The 27,907-nt window shown below is 34.6% G+C and overlaps 1 protein-coding gene and 1 pseudogene across 4 annotated transcripts in view; both read left to right on the forward strand.

Annotated features, from left to right (window-relative positions):
- AKAP9 (A-kinase anchoring protein 9) overlaps positions 1 to 27,907 on the forward strand; it is a 152,205-nt gene that overhangs the window by 67,007 nt on the left and 57,291 nt on the right. For 3 of the 4 annotated variants that reach the window (XM_049641431.1, XM_049641433.1, XM_049641434.1), the window contains 8 exons: positions 258 to 354; positions 1,554 to 1,646; positions 7,297 to 7,638; positions 8,897 to 9,121; positions 10,206 to 10,346; positions 10,834 to 10,937; positions 13,344 to 13,549; positions 20,464 to 20,696. In XM_049641431.1, coding sequence (XP_049497388.1) covers positions 258 to 354; positions 1,554 to 1,646; positions 7,297 to 7,638; positions 8,897 to 9,121; positions 10,206 to 10,346; positions 10,834 to 10,937; positions 13,344 to 13,549; positions 20,464 to 20,696 — 1,441 coding nt within the window. The remainder of the gene's footprint in view (positions 1 to 257; positions 355 to 1,553; positions 1,647 to 7,296; positions 7,639 to 8,896; positions 9,122 to 10,205; positions 10,347 to 10,833; positions 10,938 to 13,343; positions 13,550 to 20,463; positions 20,697 to 27,907) is intronic. The other variant, XM_049641435.1, reaches the window with a different exon arrangement.
- LOC125931182 (uncharacterized) lies at positions 15,664 to 15,787 on the forward strand (annotated as a pseudogene).

Below are 27,907 nucleotides of genomic sequence, written 5' to 3' on the forward strand. Positions count from 1 at the left end.
TTAGAAAATGTCTCTACCTGTAAATAGCTCCATGTCATATATTTGTAGTACACTTCTTAAAATGGCATAAAATTCAGTGGTGATGTGTTGAAGTTCTCTATCATTGAAGTGTGTTACTTTAATTTTAATTGGAAAAATCAGTCAAAAATACAGTTTGAGTTACAGTACTTATAACTCTATGCATGCTATAAATTTGGACTAACAGTAACACTCGTACACAACTCTTAATTCGTTCACTCTCTTTTATTCATGTTTAGTTTCTCCAGTGATTCAATGGTAATTACTGAATCTGATGTCCAGAAAACAGTATACCCTGGAAGTTGTCTTAACCAGAACATTGATGGTACAATAGAGGTATTATATTTTTAAACTGTTGTGTGCACTGATACTGTTTCTCTGTCATTTTTATGTCCATAGTAAAACCGTTGTTAAGAAGTAAGCATAATAAATAAGAGGATAACACATTATGTAAAAGACCCAGAAGAATATATAAGCAAAAAAATTTAATGTATTTTCATAGCATAGGAATAACACAAAGTTAAAATTCAGAGTTTTTTCCCCCTAAATATGTTCTGGTTTAAAATTTGTCTTGTTTTGTGTGACATGAGCTATGTAACAAATTAGTTTCAGTACCCTTGCCAACAACTTTTCGTCCCACGATGGGAAGTTGAGTCAGACTATCTCTAGAATAGTGTTTAGGGGTCCCCAAAATTCAAGATGCTATGGCTAGGACAATAGTTGAGGCTTCCTTGAGCACATGCCATATGATGTATAAAAGCCCCTCATCTTTTACAGTGTCGGCCAGCTAGCTAAATCACATTCTGTCTCTCCTCAACATTGTATATATTACCAATTTGTGGCCATTTTTCTGAAACTTATAACTACAAAACCCTGGTCTTCATTCAGTGGATTTTTAATTCTTGACTCATATAGAAAACAAAAATCATTGCTTTCTCTTGTTTTGGAAACAGAGGAGAGATGTTGGCTACATATCTTGTTTGTACCATACTCCTCCTATATGGAGTATCTATTTGAATGCCATTCAGGTAATTGGTAAACAAATACTTTCATGCTGAAAATATGTTTACATTTTAAAAAACTATTTATAGTTTTTTCTAGTTACAAAAATAGTTTGTATTTGTGGGGAAATGGATACTATTAATAAACATCAAGAAAAAAATAAAATTTGCTTATAATTTCATAAGCAAAGATAGCCACTGTTAGCATTACTTAAAATTAGATACATATCTTAATTATATTTAAGAAGTATCTTTAGCCTACTATAGAACTATGTTAGTAATTGTAAATATGTAAATATATTTCTGACTTTGCATCTTTAAATTCACAATAGTAAGTAGGTTATTTAGAATTCTACACTAGAATTATTCACCAGAATTATCATTTTTAATTAAGAGCAGAACTGAAATTTACTTATTAAAACTCAGTTTTCTAAGAAACATTGATCTTTTGAGGATATTTGACTGTAGAAGTTTAAAAATAAGTGATGTATGGTTAGTATAAACAAGTCTTTTACATTTTGCTTTTTAATTTAGTTTTCTGATGAATTTGGAGTGAAAAAGGAAACAAATATGGTTACATTGCTGGAAAAACAGTACCAAGAACGATTAGAAGAAGAAGTAGCTAAGGTAAGTTAATAGTTTGTCAGATTATTTTGATTTATATTCCTTTTGAGCCTTCAGAAAACATAGATTTTATTGATAGTAATGACCTTTTTTTTTCAAGTTTTATTTATTTAATCTCTACATCCACCATGGGGCGTAAACTCATGACCCGAAGATCAAGAGTCTCGTGCTGCACCAACTGAGCCAGGCACCCCTGCACTTTTTGTTACAAGTTTTGTACATAGATTATCTTTAAATTGTCAGTTACTGGTATCAACCACAATTGCCTTTCAATGGAATATTCTGTGAACTTTTCCTTTAGAAAAATATTTTCTTCTTGATGTGGAATAGTAATCAGAAACTTCTCAGAATGCCAAAACAAGTCTTTATAAATTTGTTACCTGGGAGTAGTACCTGTGATGGAGTTTGGCCTTCCTTTAAAGGTAGGGGATATGGTAGGAAATGAGAAAGAAGGTGGTTTGTCTTTTATATATTTTCTTTGCCTATCTCTTCCTTGAGAAGTGACTGTGATGTTTGTGACTGTAGATACTCTTAGCTGTGCTATGCCCAGAGCCATTCTTTTAAATTCTTGAATACCAAGCATATCACCTAATCTACCATTATGATTCCATTTCTTTTGTCTTTGTATTCCCTTTCAGAAGCATATATCTGGGGTGCCTAGGTGGCTCAGTCAGTTAAGTTGACTGACTCAATTTTGATCATGATCTCAATCATGATCTCGTGGTTCATGGGTTCAAGCTCTGCATCAGGCTCTATGCTGACAGAGTGGAGCCTGCTTGTGATTCTCTTTTCTCTCTGCCCGTCTCCTTTTCTCTCTTTCTGTCTGTCTCCCACGCGTGTGCGCACACACTCCATTCTCAAATAAATAAACTTTAAAAATAAAAAAAAATAATAAAATGGATATGCCTGATTGGGTTCTTATATTGGAACCATTGAATTCTGATTTTTTCTGCTTTTTAATAATATTTCAACTGTTTCAATATAACAATCCCAGTGGATATATGCATTTTAAAAGAGGAGAATTGATCGATTATACAGGAAATGCATAATGAGTTAGGTTAAACATAAAGTGATCTTAGAAAAAAAACCTGAAGGAAGTGAGAGAGTCAATCATGAAGGTAACAGATTGAATATCTTTTGAGAAAGTGGAATGCAAGAGAAAAAGTCAAGAATTACACCAGTGAATGTTTCAAAGAGGTGGCCAAGAAGAATGGCAGGAGTGTGAAGGCCACTTGCCCAACTGCCAGCTCTGCTGAGAGGACGGTTTTAGTCCTGCCACCCCACAGTCAGGGGACCTATTTGGTGAAATATTATTTATCTTCTTAGCAAATGTGACTGGGTACAGGAGGAAGAAGAAATAAAGGAAAAGGGGCAAGGGCTGGGGGAAAATATTACTCTAGGTTATTTGACATAAGCAGCTGGAAGAATGGAGTTGCTATTAGGTGTCAGAAAAGACTGCAAGAGAGTAGTTTTTGGATAGGAAAGATAGACTTGAGATTTTAGCTTAAGAATTCAGACCCATTAGGGTGCTGGGTGGCTCAGTCGAGCGTCCAACTTTGGTTCAGGTCGTGATCTTGTGGTTTGTGAGTTTGAGCCCTGCATTGGGCTTGCTGCTGTTGGCATGGAGTCTGCTTCAGATTCTCTGGCCCCCTCTCTGCCCCTCCCCTGCTTGTACACTAAAAAAAAAAACAAAAAAATCATTAAATGCAAACACTAAATGTTTAAAAATAAATATTGAAGAAGTGGTTGGATATGCATATCTAGAGTTCAGAAAATAGGTTAAGACTAGACATGAAAATAGGGTGGTAAATAGGGCAACGTTTTTCAAACTGTGAGTTGCAACTCGTTTTTGAAGCGTGAAATCCTGGTTTTGGACCAGGATTTTAAAATACTGGGAAAGTTCAATCATATAAATACACACAAAATGTATGTGTGCTTTGGATCACAACATAAAATGTTTTTATTGTTGTGTGTGTGTTTACCATGGTTGCAGTGAAAAAATTTGAAAAACAATGTAGTAGTGTAGACAGAGCAGAGGTCTGGGGGCTGAGCCTGGATAACACCGATGTTTAGAGATCAGAGAAATGAGGAGGAATAAAGAAGATAGAGAAAGAGCCGTAAATTAAATATGGGAAAAACAGAAGTAAAAATATATCAAGAAGAGAATTTATTAAACTGTGTCAAATGTTTTTGATACATCACAAATGATTAGAACTGCAAATTAATTATTGGATTTTACAATATGAAATCATTGGTGAGTTTCACAGGAACACATTTGATGGGGTGGTGCAGACAAACTGATTAGATTGGATTTGAGAGAGTGAAGGGGAAGAATAAAGAGATGAAATTTAGAGTTTTACTTGAAAGAGGAACAGAGAAATACAGTGGTATCTCAAGGGTAATGTAGAGAGTCAAGCAGCAGATTTTTGTTGTTGGTAATTTGTTTCTGTTTAAGAAGAAAGGTGTCCTATTTCTTTGTTAATAATAATTATTGAGGAGAGAAGGAAAAAAATTCGCTAAGTCAGGAGAGAGAGAGACAGTTGTTGGAGCAGTGTCCCTGATTAGAGGAGAGGAGGTACAATGCCCTGGAGGGTTGCCATTAGATAGGAGCATGGCGATTTAATCCATGATAACAAGAAAGAAGGCAGAGAATATTTGGTTCATCAGGATGTTTTCAGATACGGTATTTGGAGCCTGTGGAAGTTCTCTTCTGATTGCTTCTGTTTTCTCACTAAAAAAGAAGCAAGGTCAGCACCTGAGAATGAGAAAGGAAGGGAAGACATTGAAGCTTTAAGGAGAGAGGGCTTTCTAGGAGAAGGAAAAGACCAGGGAAATTGAGTAGAATTGCCTAGTATCCTGAAGGACTCAATCAAGGGTAGTAGTTATGAATTTAAAATAACACTGTTCAGCTTGGTTGGATTTTTTTTCCTCCTCATCTAAGTTTAGCTTACACAGGCACAGAGTAGGCAGTTCCCTGTAATCACAGGTGGAATTTGGTTAGATGGTATAGTGAAATGGAAAGGAGAGAATAACAAGGTAGTTGAGTCCTGAGTTGAGTTTTTTAGTTTCCAGACCATACCATTCTTTTAATTATTTCTGTTACTCATTTCTGATCTAAAGAAAGTGATTCTTATTGTACAAATTTTTCAAAATTTCAGAATCTTCTTTTGTGACTTAACATATGGTCAGCTTTTTGTTGTTTGTCATTATCTTTACCGAGGTATAATTTACATACCATGAAATTCGCAGGTTCCAACTGCAAAATTTGGTGAGTTTTAACAGATGTATGAAACCAACGGCATAATCAAGATATAAGACATATCCATGACCCCTAAAGTTTCTTCATGTTCCTTTGTAGACAGTCTCCTTTTTATATTGCTTGATTCTGTTTGCTAATATTTTGTCCAGAATATTTATGTCTGTATTCATGAGGGGCGTCATCCATAGTTTTATTTTCTTGTAATGTCTTTGTTTGGCTATGGTATCAGGTCAATGCTGGCCTTGTAAAGTGTTAAAATATATTCTCACTTCTATTTTCTGGAAGAATTTATGTAGAATTGATACTATTTTATTCTTAAATATGGTATAGAATTTGTTAGTGAAACTAACGGGGCCTGGAGTTTTGTTGGAAGATTTTATTAAACTATGAATCTGATTTCTTTAGTAGATTTTGTTTTACTCAAGCAATCTGTTTCTTTAGAGTGAGCTTTGTTAGTTAATGTCACTCAGGGCATTGCTCCATTTCATCTATGCTGTTGAATTTACGTTGGTGAAGTTGTTTATAGTATTCCTTTATCACTTAATGTCTGCTTTCTCACTTTTTTCTTTGTCATTCTGTCTAGAAGTTAATTGTATTGATGTTTTCAAGGGTCCAGCTTTTGGGTTTTTTAAAAACTTTTTGTTTTATTTTCATTGATTGCTTTTCTTTATTTTTTACTTGTTTCTGCTTGCTTTGGGTTTAAGTTGCTTTCTTTTTTTTCTGGTTTCCTAAAAGACCTTTCTTCTTTTCAAATATATTCATTTAATGCTATAAGTTTCCCTTTAAGCACTCCTTTAAGCTGCGTTCTACACATTTTCATTCAGTCTGAATATTTGATTTATTTTGTCACCTCCCCTTTGATTCATGGGTTACTTAGAAATATGTTGTTTAGATTTTCACATTTAGGGGTTTTCAGATATCTTCCTGTTGTTAATTAATTCATTGTATAATTTTTAATTTCTTTGTGGTCAGACATACTTTGTATGATTTCAGTTTATTTAAATTTATTGCCTTAAATATGTTATGGTTGAATGCTGCATGCATACTTGAAAAGAATGAGTATTCTGCTGTTCAGACTTTAAGTTTTCCTCTCGTATTACTACCTTCAGCCTGAAAAATTTACTGTAGCATTTCTTTTTGAGCAAATCTGCTGGCAACAAATTTGACATACAACATATTGTTTGTCATCTAATTTTGAATTACATATTGAATATTTTGAATACTGTGTAGATGCTGAGTCTTAGGATGTTCTGGAAAGTGTGAAAAAAAAAATGCTTTTTAAATAGACAACCCATTTAGGTTCAGGCCACAAGTTCTTTCTCACCTTCCCCATACAGATTTCTTCTTCAAGTTTTGACTCCCTCTGCAATTTGCCTGCTTTTGTTTACTTCTCAGAGTTTTCTGGTAGTTGCTTTTGTATTTTGTTCAGTTTTCAATTGTAATCAATGGGGGAGAGAGGCTGTAGTGGGTTTAATTTATGCTAATCACAAGTCTCGGTCTTAGGTATTTTTATTTCACAATTTAGATAGAATTATTGCTTTATACCCATCAGTGTTAGGTTATCCACATATTTACAAAAAGAAATTTTAATGCTCTCATCCTTTCTGCATCTTATGCCTTCCTTCTAGCATCATTTTCTGCTTTTTGAGGGACATCCTTTAGAAGTTCTTTTATGGATCATCTATTTATTGGGAATAAACTCTGTTTTTATTTGTTTTTATTTCATGTTATTTTGCTTTCATTCCTGAAAGATGATTTTGTTGAACATTCAAATCTGGGTTGATGTTTTTTTTATGTCAGAACTTTAAAGATAACATTTCATTATTTTCTGACTCCTTCTTGTTTCTACTGAGAAAGTCCTTGTCATTTTAATTGTTGTTCCCCATAGGTAATACATCTTTTTTCTCTGGAAACTTTAAGAATTATTTGTTCTTGGTCTTCTCTTTATTTGTCCTTCCAAAATTCGTTGGTCTTGACTCTTAGGAGTAGTACCTTTTGTATTCTCACCTGTTACTTCATGAAATAGTTTATTTCTGTAGTCTCTAATACATGCTTCTAGAACAATAATTAGATGTTGGTTGAATATTCTCGTTCTATCCTTCACTCTGCTTCTCTTTTCATGTTTTTAATATTTTTAATCTTTTTGTCTTTGTTGCATTCTTAGTATTGAGAGACAAAGAGACAAGCAGGTCAGGTTCAAGACAGGAAATTAAAGTAAAAGCTAGTCTTGAGATCTTGACCACAAGTTAGAGAAGATTGAAGGTATGAGAATCTCTCCATATCACTTTCTGTAGGATTTCTTTTAGTTTAAAACCATTTTGAGTGGTAACTTGCTTTTTAAATTCCTGTTGGTATTTATAAATCTAATCCTTTTCATTTACTTTATTTCTTTAGGTCATTGTGTCAATGAGTATAGCATTTGCTCAACAAACTGAACTGTCTAGAATATCTGGGGAAAAAGAGGTTACTACATCATCAAAACAAGCACATGCTTTCTATCAGCAAGAACGTTATTTAAATGAAATGAAATCATCACAGGGTCAAGCTTTTGAAGAAATGGACATGAAATTTAAAGAAGAATTTAAACCACTTAGTAAGGAGTTAGGAGAAGATGGAAAGGAAATTCTGTTACCAAACGATGGTAATCTTGATGATACACTACAATCGAAGGACCATGAACTGACTATTTCAGAAGAAATGTTCTCCAAAGATAAAACATTTATAGTCAGAGAATCTGTAAGTATATTTCCTTGTATAAAAATCTGTGACTTCCTTCACTATAAAAATATTAGCAGTAATATTCCTTAATGGGGAAGGAAAGTATCGGATCCAATCTTGACTTAGGGATTTGCATTTTGAATGTGTTTTATTACTTGTAAAGTATATGAATAAATGATTTACTATTTTATTAAATAAAATAAGTCTGGCTCATAATATTTTTGTTTATGTTAGACATATATATATGCATGGTAAAATCTCATTGTAAATTATATGTACATTAATTTTGTTTCAGTCAGTTTAAGATTAATTATCCTACAATATGTCTGAATAAAAGGTTTGCTTCATTTAATGTGATGATAACATCACATGGAAGTAGCTTCCTGTTTAAGAAGATAATTTAAAGCATTGTACTCTGTAAATACTATTTCTCTTCTTCTATACTTACTCATTAATGGAGGATCTTTTCTGTGTCTGTACTACAACTGCCTGTGCCTTTAATGGAAAGAAAGAAATCCTACCTTTTTTTAATTATCTAAATTAAAATTTTTATTAATGTTCAGGATAGGTTATATCGTGTTTAGAGGCATACTGAAATAAAATTGCCAACTTGTTTATGAAGTACAAAACTGAGATACTTGTGAAAACCTCTTTAATTTACCAGCAGCTGTTCAAGGCAGAGTGCTTCAGGAACTGAAGTACTTCTAGAAATTCATTAAGGAGTTGATTTCTAATGAGTATGAGAAAGTGGAACATAAAGCTTTTATTTCCAAATAAAAATTATTGAAATTTGTTTCTTATAGATTGTTATATATTCTTATATGTTATATTGTTGTCTGTAGTACTGTGGTGACCACTGTATAATATAAATTAGGTAAAATTTTTCATGTTTTATAAATTTAATTTTAAATTACAAGTATTCCATTTATATTATCTCCCCATCATAAATGTCAAGAGGGATAAGAGAGCTACAGCTTCATTAAGAGCAGAAGGCATTTTGAGGATTTTTATTCTTTATTCTTCTCCCTTAGATTGCATTTAAACTAACTGACAAATAGCTATTTTGCGTTTGGAGAATAACATGTGTAATGGTAATAAACTTCACACTGATTTAGAATTATAATTAAGACAGATATCTTTTTTAAATTTGTTTTAGTTAAATGGGAATAAAAATTAGGCACTTTAGTAGTGGAATTGCTTTTATATTAAAACACTGATGCTGACAGATTGCCACAAAATGTTTTATGATTGCCTTTTTTTTTTCCTACCTTTTTAGATTCATGATGAAATTTTGGTATCAAGTATGGATGCTTCTAGACAACTAATGTTAAATGAAGAACAGTTGGAAGATATGAGGCAGGAACTTGTGCGACAATACCAAGAACATCAACAGGCGACAGAACTGTTACGGCAGGCACACATGCGCCAGATGGAGAGACAGCGAGAAGACCAGGAACAGCTACAAGAAGAGATTAAGAGACTGAATAGACAATTAGCCCAGGTATGAGACTTAGCATCTCTTTTCTCCCCAATTAAAATAACAGTATTATTTAGATAGCCTTTATTTAAAAAGTCAAAACTATTGCCAAGATCTGAATAAAAACAAGTGTTTAACATTAAGAACAGACTCCATCAGCACAACAGCCTTAGATCTTGTTAGGAACACCTGACTCAACCTTGGAGTGCATTGCGTCTGTGCCATTTTATTTATCTGCCTTTTTAGGCATTGGAAAAAGTGGCTACAAGGCTGTTTGTATATTTGTTTTTAATCATTCCATTGATCATACACGCAAAAGCACTGTGATAGTATTCTGTGACAGAAATTCTTTGTGCTGAGGTGCAGTTGATACTCCGTTTTCCCATATTCATTTATAGTTTTGTGAGTCCACCAATTAGCATTTCCAAGGTTTACCTTTATCTTTAATCTATCTTTTTAATCATGAATGGAAATCTGAAGTAGTATGTTTCTGGGACTTTCTCCAGGGAAACATCTCTTCTTGATTTGACAAATGCAAATTTATATAACGTTCTTATCCCTTTTTCTGACTCCTTGGCATTTGGGAGCTGGATTCTTATCAATTGCTGTATATAGTATACTCACAAAATCATTACAGAAAAGCACGAAATATTTTTACAAAAGTTCCTATGAAAACAAATTTATTCCATTTATTTTGAAAACTTAAGAGATAAAAAATAGAGAAAACTTAAAACATGTTCTTTCCGATATAGAATAGGAAAATTGGCAGTTGAACATAAAACATCATTTGAAAAAAACTGATTTTGCTTTTCTTCATCGCATTTTGTGAATTTAAATTTCTGAATTTTCAATGCAAAATTGACAAATGAATATATTATTAATTGAGCTTCACAAATTCCTGAATATTCTAGCCCTAATTAGTTTTTTATTTTAACTTTCAAATTTTGCATTGAATTTTATATACGCTTTTAACCCCTAATCATGGGATGTGACTCATATGTAGAAAGTGCCTTCTCTTGGTCCCTGGGTTAAAAGAAATCTGCTTATTATTTCTGCTTTTTTCTTCTATCGCAAACAATATTCTCTCATGACCTTTTTTCTTATTTAGAGATCCTCAATAGATAATGAAAACCTGGTTTCAGAGAGAGAAAGGGTGCTTTTAGAGGAGCTGGAAGCACTAAAGCAGCTGTCTCTAGCGGGAAGAGAGAAGCTGTGTTGTGAGCTGCGCAACAGCAGTACGCAAACACAGGTAGTATGGACTCGGGCCCACCTAGGGTCCAGGGGTCAACATGCAGTAGGATCTGTTTGTCTTTGTTGTCCGTGGGAAATATATTTTTTATGGGTGTGGAGCTTAACAGATTTGTGATTGTTTACATGCCAGGTAGGTGGAGTCAAGATTCTTCACGTTCCATTTAAGGTAATTTGAATCAGACATTGCTGTAGCAGCAGCTGTTGCTTCACCACGGAGCAGCCTAACAAACTGGATGTCACACTACAGCATGCGCTAGCCTGAACCCAGTGAAACTGTTTTCATCTGTGTATTAGGCTGCCTTAGCTTTTTTGATAATGCTAATCTCTTAATAAAATGTAGTTAAATATTATTTCAAAGATTATCTATTTTGCACACAGAGGTTTCTGTTTCACTTTATAGCACTTTAGAAGAATGACATGGTGTTTCCAAGATGACAGGTTTTCTTTCTCTTTTGTCCTCTCTACCTTTACACAACCTTAAACAGAACGGAAATGAAAACCAGGAGGAAGTTGAGGAACAGGCATTTAAAGAAAAGGAGTTAGACAGAAAACCTGAAGATGTGCTTCCTGATATTCTGACCAATGAAAGGTATACAGAATGTGTATTTTTTCAGTACAGAGGGAATTAAAATAGTTGTTTCAGTGTGATAAACTTTATTTGTCCTTGTTTTGATCTTGTACATTTGTTTTGTCCATTTTACTCTGTGTGTAAAGAATTACCAACCTTTGATAGGCAAATTTTTAAAAATATTTTTTATATAAAGTAATTTTTGATTCGATATTGGTCATGTACTTATCTCAGTAAATGGTAAGGCATTATTTGGTTACTGAACCTTTCTTGATTAATTTTATTCTGCTCATATGCCATTTTTTATCCTTAAAAACACAATTGTACATGTGTGTATTTCTTCACTGTATGGACGTACATTCAATATAAGCCACCTCCCTTGTTTGTGATGAGAAAAAAATTAAGTGTGATAGTCTACAGTTAGCTTCTTTCATTGATTTATTGCATATCAGATGAGAACTTTCAATCCATATCCCACTTTTGATAGATCCCACTTTTATATCATGAATAAATTAATGATGTTAACAAAACTTTCCCTGATTTGATTTTGTAGAGGTTAATATAAAAATGTAAAATATTAAGTAAGAATAGTTACCCCTATGTTAAGAACTGTAGGCATAGTATTTTAAAATTTGTTCTGTTCAAATGAAAATAATTTCTTTAATTTTAAATTAAATTAATATCTACTAACTTAATTTCCTCCTTTTCCAATTTCTGTGACTGTCAACCCTCTGTGTCCTCCTAACCTCCTTCCTCAGCTTGCATGGAGGAATTTGGCCCCTAAGATTTTGGCTTCCCCATTGGATCATCAGTATGGAACACAGTCAGTATGGAACTCAAACAAGAAAGACAGTGTATGAAAATTAGAGTTACCATGGCAATATAAAATAAACAGTTTGTTTATTTTATATTCTTTATCTTTAATTGGTATATTTTTAAAACTATGCAGTATTTAATTTTTAGGAATTTTTGTAGTGAGTGCTAATAAATGAGTATTCATATTTTATTATCTCTACCATCATATTAATTTTAATCATTTCTCTGGTTTAGAAATATTTTCAAGTTGTCCTAATCCTGATGTGTTTGGGGCTTGAACAAAACTTCAGAAAAAGTTAAATAAAACCCTTGACTTACTGCCTACTAACTAAATTACTTAGAGTTTTATTTTTAATATCCTCACCTCATGTAAGCAGAGAACTTGATATAGGTGCAAAAATAGAACTAGTCTCTTTCACTTGACAAATACTGAAGGAAAACTTGCCCATTTATTACCTTGTCTAAAAATAGTTATGTCATGTGCCGGTGAAAACAGATATCCTTTAACCTGATTGTTGGTGATCTCCCACAGTGTGAAGCTGAGATAGAAAACAGTCTTAAAGCAGTGGACCTTTACCATGAAAGTCTCTTATTCTACCTATATGTATTAAATATAAAGTTTGCCACTGTAGTACTCTTAATGATTTAAGCTGTTAGGATAAGAGAATTGTTTAGTTATTCAGAAGATTAATCAGATAATTTTCTGAATTACCATTTATGGAAGTATATTTCTTGACATGAAAAGATGTTTATGTTAAGCAAAAAAAGAAAAACCTTACAAAGACACTTTGTCCTGGATAACTCCATTTTTGTTTTTAAAATGTATATATTTATGAGGCAGAGGGGAAATCTAGAAAGAGAGGCATTAAAATGTTAACACTGATTTTTTTGCTGAGATATTTAAGTGGGTGGTAAGCAGTGTTTTCTAATTTTTTGAAAATGAGAGTGTTTGACATCTTTTAAAAAAGAGAGATCCACCATTGATTCCAATTGGTTGAAAATAGGTTCCTTCTACTGGCTGCAATGAATATGGTTTATGTAACTTGAGAAATTTCTGTCTCTGTAGCAGATGTAATGAATGATACTTCCTCTGGTGTTGGCAAATAGTGATATTGCACAATAGATCTTGTTAAAAACAGGTCTCTGTCTGTTTTTGTAATTTAATTATCTAGATTATCACCAGTAGGTTGTAGAAATACATTTTTCTGGTGGAATTTTTAAATTACATTTTAAATTATATTGTTTGACACATAGAAAGATTAAATGTGAACTATGTATAAGAACAATAAATGGTACTATCATCTTGCATATGCTTGGATACTAACACAATTTTTAAAATAACTTTTGCATCTCCTTAAAATTTTCTTCTAATTTGGAAACTCTACTACCTTAAAATGTCAGGTGTTTGATTACTTTAAGGTCAGTAAAGTACTGCACATTTGTAAAAAAAGCACTTCATTTTAAGTGCTATGCATATTATTTTCATAGAGAATATCATGATATTTTATTATTCAAGTCAAATATTTTTTGGTACATTTTGTGTGGAACATAAGCACAGTGTTTGCTTCAAAAAGATTAAGCATTTTAATAAATGTTTGTTTCTCTATACAGGTTTGCACTGCAGAAAGCTAATAATAGACTTCTCAAGATCCTCTTAGAAGTTGTAAAGACAACAGCAGCTGTTGAAGAAACAATTGGTCGCCATGTTCTTGGTATTCTAGATAGATCTAGTAAGGTCCAGTCATCTGCCAGCTTGATTTGGAGGTCGGAAGGAGAGGCACCTATAAAGTCATGTATCCATGAGGAACACACAGGAGGTACTGGTTTTATATGCTGTTGAGACTGTCATCATTATCTCATAAATCTTTCTGAGAGCAAGGCAGTTTGCTATGTGTTGAAAACCCGGAAGAGAGAATGTTAAAGTTGTTTCCAACAAAAAGATCTTCAGACACATATTTTGGAACCACTGTTTTCAGAACACCATTATTGTATAGCTTTTGCAAGTGTGTGTCTTGGAGTTGTTATTGTACATACTCAGGAATACTGCTGTGCTACAGAAACCAGAGGCTATTTAATTTCTCCACCAATAAAAGAAAAATTCTACATCACTTCTCAGGACTTTTATCCATGAGATATCCAATATCCATGAGGTATTGGCAACATCCTGAAACCACCCTTTAAGATTAGAAATAAAGAGTTTTAGGAATCAAGCATCAGTTTCACATCTGTTGAGAATGGGTTAAAAGAATGTCTTTGTAAGAAACCCAAGGCTTGAACTTATCTTTAGGCTGTCCTCTGCTAGCTCCTTTCTTCCTTTTGGAAAAGTAGTTTGAAGTGTGACAGAATATGTGTGGATCCAGAGGTTGGGTCCTGAAAGAATGTAGCTCTCTTCCTAATTCTGTCTTCTTCCAGCTATGTGAGCCAGAATTTCTTCTTGGAATTTCTTAGTTTCACACTTGCTGACATCCAGTCTCTCTTGTTTTTTAATTCCTTGTTGATAAGGGAATCAGGAAATCAAAGGGTGAGAAAATTTTTGTCAAATGGGAAAAGATAGGGTCTGGACTCTCAGATACTGTAGTACACTCCACACCCGAGCATGTCTCCCCAGTTAGAGGCAAACCTTCTAAGAGTGCTAATAGTTTCAGTTTTTGAGAGCATTTTGTTGAAGTTTCATGTGGAGAAATGAAAAGAGATTATCCCACTTACAGAAAGTTTACCTGATTACAGTTTGGCCAGTAGCATGTTTCTAAGTGCAGAGAAAAGTTTGAAATTGTAAGTAAAACTGCCTCAGTTGAGTACAAAGATGATTTTTTTTAACTTTTTTTATTTTTTTAATTTTTTTAAATTTACATCCAAATTAGTTAGCATATAGTGCAACAATGACTTCAGGAGTAGATTCCTTAGTGCCCCTTATCCATTTAGCCCATCCCCCCTCCCACAACCCCTCCAGCAACCCTCAGTTTGTTCTCCATATTTATGAGTCTCTTCTGTTTTGTCTGCCTCCCTGTTTTTATATTATTTTTGTTTCCCTTCCCTTATATTCATGTGTTGTGTCTCTTAAAGTCCTCATATGAGTGAAGTCCTATGGTTTTTGTCTTTCTCTGACTAACTTCACTTAGCATAATACCCCCCCCCCCAGTTCCATCCACGTAGTTGCAAATGGCAAGATTTCATTCTTTTTGATTGCCGAGTAATACTCCATTGTGTATATATACCACATCTTCTTTAACCATTCATCCATCGATGGACATTTGGGCTCTTTCCATACTTTGGCTATTGTTGATAGTGCTGCTATAGACATGGAGGTGCATGTGTCCCTTCGAAACAACACACCTGTATCCCTTGGATAAATGCCTAGTAGTGTAATTGCTGGGTCGTAGGGTAATTCTATTTTTAGTTTTTTGAGGAACCTCCATACTGTTTTCCAGAGTGGCTGCACCAGCTTGCATTCCCACCAGCAATGCAAAAGAGATCCTTTTTCTCTGCATCCTCGCCAACATCTGTTGTTGCCTGAGTTGTTAATGGTAGCCATTCTGACAGGTGTCAGAATCTCACTGTGGTTTTGATTTGTATTTCCCTGATGATGAGTGATGTTGAGCATTTTTTCATGTGTTGGTTGGCCATCTGGATGTCTTCTTTGGAGGAGTACAAAGATAATTTGAAAAACCTCTTTTCTTAAGGTGTTTTTTGGGTTTTTTTTTTTTTGTTTTTTTTTTTTTTTTTGAGAGAGCATGTGCACAAGTGGGGGAGGGGCAGAGATGGCGGGGAGAGAGATAATCCCAAACAGGCTCCACGCTGTCAGCACAGAGCCCAGTATAGGGCTTACACTCATGAACTGTGAGATTGTGACCTGAGCTAAAATCAAGAGTTGGGCACTTAACTGACTGAGCCACCCAGGCATCCCTTAAAAACCTTTTAATAAGAGCTGAAGATCGCTTCTCGGCCTTTTGGCTAAGATCAAGTGTGGTATCTGTTCTTATCAGTTTAATAAGAGCTAAAATAATAACTGAATTTTTTGTTTTTGTTTTTTTTAGAGAGAGAGTGAGAGAGCGTGCAAGCAAGGGAGAGGCTCAGAGGCAAGGGTGGGAGAGAGAGAGAGAGAGAGAGAGAGAGAGAGAGAGAGAATGAGAATCTTAAGCAGGCTCCCCACTCAGTGCAGAGCCTGACACGCGGCTCAGTCCCACAGCCCTTGGATCATAACCTGAGCCGAAATCAAGAGTCAGGTGCTCAACCAACTGAGTCACCCAGATGCCCTATAAATAATACTGAATTTTTAAACTTTCTGTCATACTCATTCTTTTCAGACTTTGTAGAAGCATTTTTTTCAAATTAATGTCACCCTTTTGTTAAGCTCTCAATCAGGGGTATTTTATTTCTACAAATGGATCTTGATGTATAGAAAAGAATTAGGTAACGCTTTCTTGATCTTATTGTAAAAGTGTTTATCAAACTAATTAGGATGACCATTAATATCACTGGGGGACACTTAAAGATCCATTTTGCATCTTGAAGAGACTATTGAATTAATAGAGTTTATAATTTAAAACTTTAAATTTTCTGATAAACTTTGAAGAATGTATTGGTTTTAAAAATTGACACTCATTTATAAGAATTTTTTCTGATGTTCCTTAATATTTTTCATGGAAGCATTATTGTAAAAACTAAAAGGAACTATTGAAATATTTCTTTTATGTCTTATTTAATATAACAGAAAGTTCAGTCTTAATCTAATTATGAAGCATCATTTGCTTTTCAGTTTTTATGTATCATTTTTTTACTGTAGGTAGTAGCACTCGTGATCTATTTCCAGCTTTCAAGTCCAAACTTGTTTAGATTTTAAACATGTATAGACTTGTTAACTCTCTAAAAAAGTAAATAATTGATTTGCTCATGTTTGCTGCCACATAAGAGGGACCTAGTTTATGAAAGTGAAGGGAGATTTTGAGCCAGTATCAAATTATTTGAATTTGAGTGAATCTTAAAGTAGTTCATAAGAATGAGTTCCCCTAGGATGTGTTGAAAGAAAATTTCTTTGAGGCCAGCACTGTAATGGCACAGTGGTACAATGCATACCTCTCTCTTAGGTAGCCAAGCACTGAGTTTCATCTGCTGCATCTTCCTTTTGGAGTAGTGTGATGTGATAGAACGCTCAGTTAGTTATCTGGAGGCAAATCTCTCCCAGGGCTTCAGTTCAATTCACTCATCTCTGAGGTATAGTATAAGAGGCAAAGTAGAGTCCGTGGTTTCCAATTAGGACTCTAGAGATCTTCAGAAAGCCATTGGTTTAGGGAATGCCCTATCAGATCACTTTCCCTGCTTAACCTGAGAAGATACGGAATGAACATGGTATAAGTCCATAAAGTAAATGGCTAAAGGAAATGCTTTAACCATCATCTGCTGTGTTAACCGTTACCTGCAGAGAAAGCAGTGTGAGTTTTTTCACCAGGCTGGCAATTCTGAGGTTTCTGTTGGCATTTTATGACATTGCCCTGTTAATATATGTTTTTTTCTGATTTTTTCCCCCTGAAAACTCTTACAAATGCAGCATAAACTTGCTGTCTTTCTCATTCTTTTATTGCATTGGAATAAACAAAAAAAAAAAAAATTTGATTTTTTCATTGGAACATACTCACATTATTTTTATTTGTTTATATCTTCCACATGTTACTGTAAAATACAGTAAGCTAGTTGACATCTTCATCTTTTAGAAAAGATACTTTAATCTGTATTTTTATTAGCATTTGAAAAAATTAACTTTCACTGACCTTTCATAAGCCATTTTGTTTTATGTGTCTTTTGTAGTTTGTTGCTTGAGATTTGTTCCCATGCAGTATACAATATCTTCAATTGTTTTCCTCACCATTGATTTTTAATATATATAAAATAATATATAAATAATTCATAATATAATAATATTCATAATATATTTTTTTCAAGTACATTGGTTCTTCTTAACTTTGCTCCCCACTCAAGATAAACCTTGACAGACTCGATGAGGGATTAGACCAACCCGTACTTCTACCAGTTTCGGTTCCTGTTCCTACCACAGTTGCTCTCTGTCAGGACAGCAGTGACCTCCCAGCTATCTAATACTATCTTCTCAGTCCTTCTCCTATTTGAGTTTGTAGACAAATAACATTACTGACATCTCTACGTTTTTTGCAATGTTCTCTTCTTGTCTCCTTGTCTTTCTGTGATTTTTTTTACACACATTCTTTTGTAAGTTTATTTTACTGTGGAGGCTCCAACTATGTTTTTCCTCCTTCTCTCCTGAAACAGGAAAGTAGTTGTTTATTGCTTATGAAGTAAATGTATCCACTTTCAAGATTTTGACTCTCACCTTAATACAAATGACTCCTAAGTCTCTGCAGACCCAAATTTCTAAAAGTTGACTCATCTTTTCCACATAGCCCATTCAGACTTACCATTTTTTATGCCTACTCTGTGTACTGTCTCCTGACTTTCAGAGTATTTCTCTTAATGACTTTTCTTTCACCTACAAATCAGTCTACACTTGAACCCAGGATCATCTTTTACTACTTTTCTTTCTCCCTAGTTTTATGTATGCATTTAATCTTCTCTGGCTGTGCCCAGCCCCTCCCCCCCCATCTTTATCTCACATTTCAACACCTCTCATCTATTCTTCCACTCAGTCTCTTCTTATCCCTTCCACTGCATTGCTACAATTTGCTTCTTGATTTACAGATTTGATGTCTTCCTGTGCAAAAATCATTCACTGCCTCATTAATTTATAGCACAACTCCAAGGTTCCTATAAAAGTTCAGACCATTCACAACTTGGATCAAGCCTCCTTCCCAGCTACCTTCCTTCTGCTGTCTTCCCTACCTCATCCCAGCTTCTCTCCACACTTTGACTCCATAAAGCCTTGACTCCCCATCGTATCAGACTATTCTCTTTCCTCTGATTTGTCAGATTCTCTGTGCTTACTAGAAAAGGTCACTGTAGAATGCATTTAATTCCTTAAAGATGCTATGTAACATGTATTTTTAGCTTTAAATACCACTTATAAACTATTTCTTCCATAGTTTTTTCAAAAATATTTATTTTCTGAACTACATTCATTTTGTTTAGTAACTTTGTAATATACATTGTACTGTACTTTATATGAATTCATTTTGAATTCCAAGATCATTTTGAACTCATGAATACTTGTAAAGTATTGATCCCTCTTATCAAGACATTCAATTTTGAATACGTGGAATAACATAAGTAAATATTAGTCTGGTTGCTGTCTGTTTTTAAATTTTGAGAGTAAAAATACAAAGGGAAAATTGTATTAGCTTTACACTAAGAATTAGATAAACTATGTGATAGCAAACATTTAAAATCATTTCCTAGGTGGGGCACCTGAGTGGCTCAATTGGTTAAGTGGCCGACTTCAACTCAGGTTATGATCTTGTGGTCCATGAGTTCGAGTCCCACATCAGGCTCTGTGCTGACCACTCAGAGCCTCAAGCCTGCTTTGGATTCTGTGTGTCTCCCTCTCTTTCTGCATCTCCCCCACTTGCACTCTGTCTCTCTTTCTCTCTCACAAATAAACATAAAAAAAAATTTTTTTTAAATCATTTCCTAGAATCCAGTCTTGGATTTTTTAGCCAGTGACTTGTATAGAGGAGGTACTTAGTGAACGTTGAACTGTGCTGCATTCAGATCTTGCATCTGAAACTGTATCTAATACTGTTCATACATGAGAGTGAGAGGACTACACACACCAGCTGCCTCAGCAAGACATTTTAATAAATAGCTCTTATTCTCCTGGATGACTGTATCAAACTGAATATCCTAAGTACTTTGGAAATTAAAGTTTGCTGTTAATTTGTTAACTTTCTACAGTTACTGATAAGAAATACATACTACATGTAATAAAAGAATAGGAAATTCTTCTTTAGGACATTTTGTTGTTAGGTTGTATTGTGCTGCCACAGATGAGTATCGTGTTCCATGACAGCAATGAGTAACCTATGCTTTTATTTCAGTTTACAGAAAACACGTCCAGATTCTCTGCCCGTGTCAACTCAGTTTGTCTGAATAAAAAATAAGAATAATGTGGATATATATGTCCATAGTTAAATGAGTACTGCTCATTAGCCTACTAATCTCTTTGTAGTATACCTCTTATAAAAGTTTCAAGCTGCAAAATGATCTTAGTCCCTTTTACTGTCTAGCCTGAACTGGTGATGCTTCCCAGTATTGTGCTCAGAAATCAGAGGATCTGTTCTAGACAAAATCAAGCCCTTCTTCTATCCCTCCATACACCTGAAATATTCCATTGCAGTATTTTTCTTTTCATGTCGTTTATGTATTTATTTTCTCATTATATGGTCCTTGAGGGTAGGAACCAGATCTTGCCACCTGTAAGTCTCCATTACTTAGTAAATCCTACATGGTGGGTACTTAGTAAATACCTGTGGAAAGTTGTTTTAAAAGCTTTTATGAAAGGAAAAAAAAAATACTGAATAACCCAAGTATTAATTTCTAGAAAGCCCTCTTAGCATAGCATTCTTCTTCTCCTACCTGCTTTGTTATCAAATAATACTACATTCTGTATTTGCCTATTTATTATGTTGCAGTGTTGTTATTAAAAGACCTTTTAAAAAAAGACCTTATAGTTCAGTGATTTCAGGTTTTAATTTCATTTTATTTTATAACCTTTTTTTACTATAATTACTAAACATAATTGGTTTATGCCTTTAAAATACTGTTATTCCAGTTACAGATGAATCTATACCCTCTTATTCTGGAGGTGACGTGCCAAGAAATGACAGTAGTATATGGTCAAAAGTAACTGAAGAGGGGACAGATCTCTCAGAACAACTCATGAGGAGTGGTTTTGCTGGAACTGAAATAGACCCTGAAAATGAAGAATTTATGCTCAGTATTAGCGGTCGACTACAAGCAGCAGTTGAGAAACTCTTGGAAGCTATAAGTGAAACGAGTAGTCAGGTAACCTCTTTATGTTGCTAATATGTACTAAATTTGCAGTAGGTTTTCTTTTAAGCCAGTGAACATCTAAATGTTTTCTTTCTATTGTCTCACGTAAATTTAGTCAAGTTCTTAACAATTGGTTATCTTTGTAACAACAGGGATCTTTGATATCACCGGGTTTCTTTTCAGGTGGTAAGAGTTCATTTAATGTCCTGATGGACTTTTCAAGTTCAAAATTCAATGTTGTTTTAATTTTCAGATTTTCTAGACTCTTGAACATTACTTTTTTGATATCAAAAGAGATTTTTTTTTAATATATGAAATTTATTGTCAAATTGGTTTCCATACAACACCCAGTGCTCATCCCAAAAGATGCCCTCTTCAATGCCCATCACCTCCCTTCCCCTCCCTCCCACCCCTCCCCCATCAACCCTCAGTTTTTAAGAGTTTCTTATGCTTTGTCTCTCTCCCAGTCTAATCTCTTTTTTTTTCCTTCCCCTCCCCCATGTTTCTGTTAAGTTTCTCAGGATCCACATAAGAGTGAAAACATATGGTATCTGTCTTTCTCTGTATGGCTTATTTCACTTAGCATCACACTCTCCAGTTCCATCCATGTTGCTACAAAGGGCCCTATTTCATTCTTTCTCATTGCCATGTAGTATTCCATTGTGTATATAAACCACAATTTCTTTATCCATTCATCAGTTGATGGACATTTAGGCTCTTTCCACAATTTGGCTATTGTTGAGAATGCTGCTATAAACATTGGGGTACAAGTGTCCCTATGCATCAGTACTCCTGTATCCCTTGGGTAAATTCCTAGCAGTGCTATTGCTGGGTCATAGGGTAGGTCTGTTTTTAATTTTCTTTTTTTTTTTTTTTTTTAATTTTTTTTTTTTTTAACGTTTTATTTTTGAGACAGAGAGAGACAGAGCATGAACAGGGGAGGGTCAGCGAGAGGGAGACACAGAATCTGAAACAGGCTCCAGACTCTGAGCTGTCAGCACAGATTCCGACGTGGGGCTCGAACTCACGGACCGCGAGATCATGACCTGAGCCAAAGTCGGCCGCTTAACCGACTGAGCCACCCAGGCGCCCCTGTTTTTAATTTTCAAAAGAGATTTTAACTTTACCCTTATTTGTAATATTCTGCAGTGTATGTTATTTATTTCAAGGTATAGTATCAGCAATCTCTTAAACTATATGCTCCAGTATGTCCTAACACACTAACTACTGTTGTCATGTGACAACAAATCATACCTGTAATCCTTCACATTTTTACTTCCTTTTCATGAACGTTAATAGATTACCTCATTTTACTGTCTCTTGGTAGGCAATATCTCTTGGTAGTGAGGGACAGTTTCTACGTTGAAGCACAGTTTTTATAGAAATTTTAAAGGGACACAACCATTTATAAGTTAAAATGCAATTTTCTCTGTCTATAACATTTTTTACACTATGGTAATTATTTCTTAAGTTACTGAAGTTACGTAAAAGAAGCTGTAGAATCATAGCTATGGTGTTATTTGAATGAGTACTCCATTGTCATCAGTTAGAGCCAGTATTAACATTTTCATTGATATCTTTATTCAGAGTATCATAGATCCATGTGTATTTCTAACAGAAGTTGAGAAGTTGAAAGACATGTCTTTCATGTCTTGTTATTTCTTTTTTTTTTTTTAATCTTTTATTCATTTTTGAGAGAGACAGAGTATGAGTGGGGGATGGGCAGAGAGAGAGGGAGACACAGAATCCGAAGCAGGCTTCAGGCTCTGAGCTGTCAGCACAGAGCCCAACACGGGGCTTGAGCCCATGGACAGCGAGATCATGACCTGAGCCGAAGTCGGACGCTTAACTGACTAAGCTACCCAGACGCCCCTATGTCTTGCTATTTCTAATGTCTGGCTTTTATTGACGTTACTTTTTTTCCTCTAAGAAATTGCTCTGTTATGGAATGTCTCTGCAATAGCAGTGACTGTAGGATGTATCATATTTTGCAAATATTGTTATATATTTTGTGTTTTAATGCCAAATTCATTTAGGTTAAGTTAGTGATTGGGTCCTCTCCTTGTTACTGACCCTTGAAATCACTTGTTAACCACCTACTATTTGGTTACTTTCTCATTATCCATTTCTTTTTATCTTGGCAACTTGCTATTGGCATTTAACAAAGAAGGCATTATCAAAACAACATATTTCCAGTGAAATATTTGCCTTCTGAATAGTCATCAGATAACCAGAGTTTTTCCCAGGTTCATTTTTCTTTGTAAGGAGGTAGTCTAAATTCTTTTCTGGGATAGAATATAGACTGTATCTTTAAGAGCAAATTACCAGGGACGCCTGGATGGCTTAGCTGGTTAGGTGTTTGATTTGGTTTTGGCCCAGGTGATGATCTGACAGTTTGTTCAAGCCCCATGTCAGGCTCTGTGCTGACAGTGTGGAGCCTGCCTGGGATTCTCTCTCAGCCCCTCTCCTGCTCGCTCTCTCTCTCTCTCTCTCTCTCTCTCTCTCAAAAATAAATAAACTTAAAAAAAAAACAAAACCAGAAAACAAATTACCACTTGGAATGTGAATTCACCATTTGGCCAGAGGAATGTATCATAATATATCTACTGTTAATTTTCTGCGTTGTACCAGAAAGCAGTTTGAGTGGCCAAACTAAGGTATTCATATTCAGTTAAGCAGGTCTCAGAAATGTTTTCATAGATAAATTCTGAAGATATGTGTATGTATATATGTAACAGAAGAAATTGCTGTCTTTGGGCAATTCTTGTTTTTCTGAACCTTTCTTTCAGAGCAGGTACAAAATGATTAAAAGTCAGTTACTTACAGATTTCCTTGAGCATCACAAAGAACTGAAAGAAGTGCAGTAGTTTTGAAAACTGAAATCTTTGTGTATTTACTAATACACAATAAAAAGGATAACTATACAAACAATAGTGGTCCTATCTTTCACTAAAACCACAGTGAGTTATTTTTCATTGCCAACATCCTAAGTGATGGTAAGAAAATGGCACCAATAAAAACCAGCTTCATTTGTGTTATTAATTTAAGACATTATACTCTTGGATCAGAGAATTTCAATGTTTATTGTATTTTTCTTCGGCCTTAGGTAGACTACTGAAGCTCAAACATTGAAATTCTGAGTGCTACATCATAATAAGGAATTCCATAGCTATTATAAGAAAATAATATTTTCTACTAAGATTTACTATTTTGTCTTTTCTAAATTATCATAAATACTGGATTGGCTTTCTTTTAGAATGCTTGCATATAAGCCACTTTAACAATACGCTACTCTACTGAGTCAGCTGATCCAGTTCCGGCATTTTCAGCTGTTGCTTTTCACCACTTTTAAAGTTTGAATACATATGTGTCATAATTACCCCTTTTATTCTCTGCAGTCTCTGATAGTCTTGCCTCTTTTTTTTTTTTTTTTTTAATATTTCAGCTACATTAGTATTGAATTTCCGTGATTTGTACTCTTTCATGCTATGAAAAACCTGACAATACTTTCCCTTTCTTGACCACTGTTAAATACTTTTCACCTGGATCTTGAGCACTGTTAATACTGTCGCTGCCACTTGGTATCATTGTAAATTATGGACAGTCTAGTTAATGCAATACAGTTGACCTTCAAACAGTACAGGTTTGAACTGTGTAGCTCCATTTATATGGAGATGTTTTTCAGCATATGCGGCACAGTACTGTAAATATATTTTCTCTTCTTTATGATTTTTCTTAACTTTTTTTCCTAGATTACTTTATTGTAAGAGTACAGTATATAGTATATAACATATATACAAAATATGTGTTAATCATTTATGTCATCAATAAGGCTTCTGGTCAACAATAGGCTATTAGTAGAGTTTGCAGGGAGTCAGAAGTTATATGGAATTTGGGGGCATCTGGGTGGCTCAGTCGATTAAGTGGAGGACTTTGGCTCAGGTCATAATCTTGCGGTTCAGGAGTTCAAGCCCTGTGTCAGGCTCTGTGCTGACAGCTCAGAGCCTGGAGCCTGCTTCAGATTCTGTGTCTCCCTCTCTCTCTCTGCCCCTCCCCAGCTCACGCTCTTTCTCTCTCTTTCTCAGAAAAATAAACATTAAAAAAAATTTTATTTTAAGTTATCTGGATTTTTGTGCAGGGGATCCGTGGCCCAACCCCCGCATTGCTCCAGGGTCAATTATATAATAATTTGACAAACACCATGGAAAATGGTAAATAAATTAGAAGGGATTTGTGGTTGGACTTGTTCCTATAGGCTATTATAGAGAAACTTCCCCCATAATCCATGAATACTGCCAACAGAAAAGTGTGTGGGATCCAACTGAAATACTCGTTTTCCCAGGCCAAGATCATACCTCATCACATCTGCTTATGTGATCAAGTTGTGAGGTACCGTAGGAGCCTGACCATGTCATTTTTCCAAATTATTCGCAATCTGTCAAATAACTGAAATAGCAATTTGTAAAATAAAAAATAAAATAAGATAGCAATTTATTATTAAGCTTTTATCATATTGTTTTAAATATCAGTGAACAGGTCACAAAAATTTTGCCTAGAGCACTAAGTAGTTCTCAAACTGCAGTCTCTAAACCAGCAGCATCAGCATCATTGAGGACTTGCTGTAAATTTAAATTCTCAATCCCCGTCCCAGACCTACTGAATGATGAAGCCCAGCAACCTTTGTTTCAGCAGGTCCTTTAGGTGATTCTGATAATGCACTGAAGTTTGAGAACCACTGTTCTAGAGATGATTAGTATAATGTTCACATTATTCTAACTGAATTTTGAAGTGTTCTACTAATATCTATTATATAAAAGGTTAAAGTAATTGTTGACATTTGGTATAAAAATCAGGTGTTTCTTAGGTGATTTCTTTTAATCCAAATTCAATTCACCCACTACTCTTCCATGGATAGATGTTTAAAGCCATTGACTTCTTCAGAATATTGTCATTAATAACTAAAATGTTCTAAAGCCATTGACTTCTTCAGAATATTGTCATTAATAACTAAAATGTTCTTGAACCTAATGAATCTTATTAATAGCTTGTCAGATTGAGATAAAATTATGTGTAATCACCTCTGTGAAATAACTTGTATTCCATTTTTGTTTTAATGTGTCATTGTTTGGTTATTCATAATAGTATAGTTCCCTTTTACCTTATTTTTTTTTTTCACTTGTTACAAAAATTCTAAGGCAGAGTTGAGAGACGTTGCTATAGTATATTAGTGCTTGCAGTGACCAAGAAGTTCAGGTAAGTAGCTCTGTACAGTATACCCTGAGACCAGGAAAGAGAGTAGCATCTCATACTTTGGAGTAAGGTAGGCCCAGGTAGTTTTATTGGAAGACTTGATGCTTGAGATGAATCATTCATTCATCATATTTATTGAGTACCTACTATATAGCAATTGCTATTTTATATACCGGAAGTATAGCATTGAATAGAGTAGACAAAATCCTTACTTTTGTAGAGCTTACAATTCAGTGGTGGCAACTAACAGTGTATAAACATACAGTATGTCAGGTGGTGATATCTGCTGGGAAGATACATAAAATAGGGGAAGGTAGAGCATGATGACGAAAGGGCACATTTTATATAGGAAAATGGAGGAAGACTTCTCTGATAAAGGAATAGTCAGGCATGTTTCATACGGAAGATTAGGAGACAGCCATATAGGTAAGTATGAGAAGAATGGCTTAGGCAAAGGAATAACAAGTGTGAAGGCCCTGAGGAGGTCATGTGCTTGTTCTTTGTGTGGCTGACAAAGAGGCCAGTGTGGCTAGAGCAAGGAGAGTGAGAAGAGTGGAAGATGGATGGGGTCAGAGTGATACTTGGGAACCAGATAACATGGAACTTGGAATTCAGTTCTTAATGAGATATGGAGTCATTATGTATAACTTTTTAACTTTTTATTTTGAAATAATTTTAGACTTAGAGAAAAGTTGCAAAAATAGTACAAATAGTGTTTCCATGTACCCTTCATTGACCTCCCCTAATATTAACATCTTGCATAACCATATTATAATTATCAAAGCTTAGAAAGTAAAACTGGTACAGTGCTATAAACTGAAATACAAACCATTTGGATTTTACCATTTTTTCCCACTACGTCCTTTTCCCATTCCAGGATCCCACATTGCATTTAGTTGTCATGTCTTCTTCAGCTCTCTTAGGCTATCTCTGACGGTTAGTACCTGAGTCCCTCTTTGTCTTTTATGACCTTGACACTTGATAAGGACTGGCTAGTTATTTTGTAGAATGTCCCTCAATTTGGATTTGTCCGACGTTTTCTCACAATTACCTGAATCTTAAGCATTTTTGACAAAAATATCACAAAAATGATGTGCCTTCTCAGTGTGTCATATCAGAGGGCACATGATGTCAATATGTCTTACTACTGTAATGTTAATCTTGATTTCTTGTGGTGTCACCTGGGTTTCACTGTACCATTACTATTCTTCCCTTTGTAATTAATAAATATCTTGGAGGAGGTACTTCGAGATTATGCAAATATCTTGTTTCTCCTTAAACTTTCATCCACTATTTTGAGCATTCATTGGTGGATCTTGCCTGTGCAATTATTACTGTGGTATTCTAATGGTGATTTTCTATCTTCCTCATTCCTTAATCTATTAGAATTATTACATTTATAATCAGGATCTATATGTATTCATGCCTGTTTATTTTTTTCAGTGGGTAATAATCCAATACTATAGTAGTTTATTTTGTTCCAGCTTTGGCATTGAGAACTCTTTCAGGTTGGCTCTTACACCTTTTCAAAGTACTTATTTTTTTTTTTTTTTTTTTGAGCATTTGCACTATCAGAGGCTCCAGACCAATTTTGTGTTATTCCTGCCCCAGCCCTAGAATCCACCACTTCTCCAAGGAATTTAGGCTTCTTGTTAGAGAATGAGATTTACAAACCATGATCTGGATGTTATATGAGTTCACTTTTAACCAAGTGTATCATGACTTGTAGGTTCTCTTGTAGACCGTTTGAAAATATATGGGGTATATTAACCCTTGCATCTGTTTTTATTTCCATATCTTTATGTATATATAGTAAAAACCTAACTTCATATATTACCTCTTATTCTGATCCAGTACCACAACATTCATTCTACCCCTTCCCCTTCCCTTTGTAACTTTGTTCTCCATCAATGAGAGACTAGGCTCTCATTTTACTTATTTGTTCAGCCATATATACCCATAAAGTAATTTCA

Source organism: Panthera uncia, chromosome A2 (genome assembly GCF_023721935.1).
Source record: "Panthera uncia isolate 11264 chromosome A2, Puncia_PCG_1.0, whole genome shotgun sequence".
Lineage (NCBI taxonomy): Eukaryota > Metazoa > Chordata > Mammalia > Carnivora > Felidae > Panthera > Panthera uncia.